We start from the raw sequence: 4,350 nt of genomic DNA, 5'->3' as shown, positions 1-4,350 counted from the left end.
CTTCAAATTAGCCTATCATAGGCTATTTAGACTATTTTATATAGGCTATTTAGCCGAAAATCGATCAAAAACCTTGATTTCTGACGAAATATAAATAGTCGCGTCTATTTTTCACCATTGCTTCATTGCCCAAAGCCAAAAGAATCTTTTTCACTTAAACTGATATAATATAACATTCAATTGGGTCGTTGTAAAACATGGATTAGCTCCATGGAGTACTCCAATGGAGTACCTAATGGAGTACCCCCAAAAATACCTGTCAGAGCGATGAATATCACAAATTTGATAATCAACCATTTCCAGCAGCTGTAAACTGGCAATTTATAGCAATCAAAAGAATTTCCCAAGTATTTGTTAGTGAAAAAATGGCTGCCATCATTTCTGGCAGTAAAGCTCATATAGCGCACGCTCTCTGCTTAAAAATCTTTGTTGATTCTACAATTAACAGACCAGATTTAGCTTGCAGAATAGCTCTGATATATCAAACACTTTATAATAATACATATAATATCAGTGTAATTGTATATAGTATTTGTGCAGTTTTGTATTTTTTTAGTTGCTCAGTTGCTCAGTTCCAGTTCGATTTTGCAGCTTTTTATACTAACAACTACCAGACTATCTTTCACAGACAGGTCACTGAGATTCCTTGACAGAATGCACTTTGATGGACTCAAAGCATGGTTTTCTGATGACAACAAAGATCTTTGGGGTAAGCTATTGAAACTATTTCAAATTCTACAATAAAACAACATTTCATGGAAAAGGTGAGAAAAGTACGACCCACTAACAGCACTGTCTGCAATTTCTTGATAGTCAACTGTTGCGTTTGCCTTCCTAAAGGTCTCCAGCTGGAAAGGTCTAGTTCAAGGAATATTTTGGCGAGCTCGCATTCACAGCCACAATTAAAAAAATCAAAACCGCACTCATAAAAAAGTTACATTTGCTTCTTTTTTTACCATTTTTTGCCTAGACATTATAGTAAACATACCGTCAACTGCTCCAACTTAGGACTATTGGTCAAAACATGGGACTGAATGATATCTGGCCTGTATTTTCACTTACTGTTAAATCTCTTTGACAACAAATTTGTTTTGATACTTCTACCAAGTTTATCAGCCACACTTTCTGTCATAACATGTCACGATAACTTTCACTGATAGCGCGCCCTTTTTAACTTTTTGTTTTCATTCAAAATGACCGGACGTCGATTGGAGAATTAGAGAACACCCGCGCCTAACCGCCTATCGCCCGATGGGATAAACAAATAACGAGTGTGTAACTTGCTGTGTGAGTGACGTCAAACGCTCCATCGTTTTTGATGGAGTTGTTCTTCTTCGTTCCAGACACTCCCGTATGTTCCACTACAGATTTTTTTCATTTTTCAATTTAAAAGCCTACTCGGTGCAAAAGAGAAATCATGTATTTTTTAATACAAAAAAAAAATTTTCGAAATTTTGCTTTCGTCAGCAGAAATCAACAAAATACGAAATTTTGCAATAAAGTGCTGATGTCAGCAAAATTTCAATTTTTTTTTTTTTGCAAAATGATCCTTTTAATGATATGCAACTTCAGTCCAAATTTCATGCTTCTATCTTTAGCCAAACTGGAGTTATTTAAAAAACAAGTTTTGCTTACGTCAGCATTTTTTAGTTTTTGCGGTTTTTCGCGAAAATAAGGGCGTAAACAATTAGGTAACACCCCTACAGCGAAACTTCATCGTGGTAGCCTTCGTAGCAAATCATTGGTTTCCCCATTTTCCGCCGGCTAATGGCCTTCAAAAATTATGGTAATTTTCAGGTTTTTGAGACATGCCATAACTTACCTGAGGGTCTTTATTTTCCTCTCGCGGCGATCTAAAATCTGGTCTGCAATATTTTTAGAGTACTCCAATAGGTACTCCATTGGAGTACTCCATGGAGCTAATCCATGTTTTACAACGACCCCATTCAATTTTGGAAACAGAAATATGAATAAATTTATTATCCATCGGCTAACTAACCGATTATAGGCTAATTTTCTAAATAATGAAGTTCTGCTGAATCGACAAAAAGCCTGGTTTTCTTACCCTAGGGGGGGGGGCGTACGGGTTGGACGGTGTGACGGTATTACCCCTTTTTTCTGTCGGTGTTTCGGTGTTTGAAGAAAAAAGTGACGGTATTTCGGTGTCAAACATGCCATGCGGTGACAAAATAAGGACTTTTACCAAATTTTGCTGTCGGTGTTGACGGTAATCCAAGAAATATGCGTCGGTATTTCGGTGTCTGCGACCCCCGTACGCCCCCCCTCACCCTATGCATGCGCACGCATGTGCAGTACCAAAAAGTGGAATATTTCCTAAACCAAAATTGACCCAAAGTCAAAATTTGTCATGAGCATTTCTCTGACAATATGAGAAACCATGTATTCCTATTCCTTAGAGAATACTATTTTTATTTCGTCGAGGTTTTTATCGATTTTCGGCTAAATAGCCTATGAGCGCGGTCACACCAAAATATAAGTTTAGCTAATGCTAAAAAGGAATCACCATTTTTGCTTATCTTAAGCGGCGCATCGGAAAACTTCAATCAGAATTTCTAATAAGTCTAAAAATTTGTGTGGATAAAAATTCATTGGAAATAAAAAGCGTGAACTATAAAAATAGTAATCACTCAACAGGAACTCAACATGAATCTCAGACAGAGAATATTGATCATTGCTCTGTTAAAAAAATGGAAAAGTCGGAACAGAAAACAACAGAAACATATGAGATATCTCCAGTTCCAAATGTACTCCATGTCTCAATCTATGAATAAACTTAAATGCATTGCTTTGATGTTTTTGATGGGAAGAGAACCGCGCAGTGTCTGGGCATATGAAAGAGAGGAGAGATGGTTCGACGAACTTTGGACCAACAGATTTAATGATGATTATTTGGCACGTTGGAAAGCTGACTTCCGTATGTCTGGATCAACTTTTTCAAAACTGGTATATTTGCTTCGACCTGCGCTGGAGAAAAGGGATACAAACTTTCGTAAAGCTATCCCTATACAAAAACGTGTAGCAGTTGCGCTGTGGAGATTGGCTAATGGGAACTCTTTCCGGACAGTCAGTAAAACATTAGCTGTTGGCAAATCGACTGCTGTTAAAATAACGAACGACTTTTGTCGTGCCCTTATCCGTTTTGGACCAGACTTCATTCATTTCCCCTCAAATAGAAGAGAAACCGCCGAAGCAATCATGAAATTCAAGGAGATAGAGCAATGTCCTATTCCACAAGCTTTAGGTGCTATCGACGGAACACACATTCAAATTTTGACACCGGCTACAGAAAGCAAAGGCGACTACTTCAACAGAAAGCAGAGATACGCAGTTAATACCCAAGCTGTAATAGGAAGCAATTTAGAATTCCTTTCCGTTGCTACAGGGTATCCAGGGAGTCTACATGATGCAAGAGTTTTGAGAAACACTTTGATTTTTCGTCGCTGTGAAAATGGTGAATATTTGACAGCACCCCAAGATATTGTTGAACAGGTAGTCATAAGACCACTGATTTTAGGTGACAGTGCTTACCCCTTATCTGATTGGCTAATCAAACCATACCGACATGCAGGTAATTTAACCCAATCACAGAGGTATTTTAACCGACGCTTATCTGGTTCAAGAAGCATTGTTGAGAGAGGTTTTGGATTGCTGAAGGCTAGATGGAGATGTCTCTTGAAACGACTAGATAACGAAATCGAAAATGTCAGTGATGTTATCCTGTCTTGTTTTATTCTGCATAACATTTGTCAAATTAGTCAAGAACAATATTTAGACGAAGATAATTTTTTAGATAGATTGATTCAACAAGAGAGAGTTGCTCATCGAAACCGATTGCGTCAGAATAACGAAGTTAACCCTTTGGGTGACAGAATCCGAATCCGAGAAGTCATAAGAGAGCATATTTTTAACATGTAAATCGTTATATATCATCTTAAACAAAAGAAAATATCAATAAACACAAGAAAAAGTAATACATGAAACTAATTGTCTTTCATAATTTTTGCAAGTTCAAGAAAAAATGCTTGGTCGCGTGCTTTTTCCTCAGCGTCGGATTTTCTCTGATTTTCGATCATCTCCCTAAAAAATTTTTGTTGGCTTTCCTCTGATTCTTTAAACAAATTTACAACAGTTTCAAGATTGGTTTTCTTTCCCTTTCCGACCTTTTCATTTTTGTTTGCATCGTCTGCCTTTCGTTTTCGCTTACTAGATCTCTCATCGTGAAGTTCATCGACAAATGAGTTGTTAAGCTCAACGGTTTTCTCATTTTCATGTAACTCAGTTTCATTAGCATTATTAATATCCATAAGATGTGGGTCTTCTTGCATTTCT

The 4,350-nt window shown here is 37.3% G+C and overlaps 1 protein-coding gene across 1 annotated transcript; it reads left to right on the top strand.

Moving 5' to 3' along the window:
• The first annotated feature begins 2,664 nt into the window (after positions 1–2,664).
• Positions 2,665–3,936, top strand: LOC136806321 (uncharacterized). The gene has a single exon (XM_067062874.1). The coding sequence runs from the start codon at positions 2,665–2,667 to the stop codon at positions 3,934–3,936; it is 1,272 nt and encodes a 423-aa protein (XP_066918975.1).
• Positions 3,937–4,350: the final 414 nt, after the last annotated feature.

This window comes from Clytia hemisphaerica, unplaced genomic scaffold (assembly GCF_902728285.1).
Source record: "Clytia hemisphaerica strain Z4C2 unplaced genomic scaffold, Clytia hemisphaerica genome assembly, whole genome shotgun sequence".
Classification (NCBI taxonomy): domain Eukaryota; kingdom Metazoa; phylum Cnidaria; class Hydrozoa; order Leptothecata; family Clytiidae; genus Clytia; species Clytia hemisphaerica.
This window is presented reverse-complemented; position numbering and strand designations above follow the sequence as displayed.

Excerpts from the sequence above, each read along its gene's own strand:
- LOC136806321 (XM_067062874.1), top strand. The coding sequence starts at position 2,665 with ATGAATCTCAGACAGAGAATATTGATCATTGCTCTGTTAAAAAAATGG.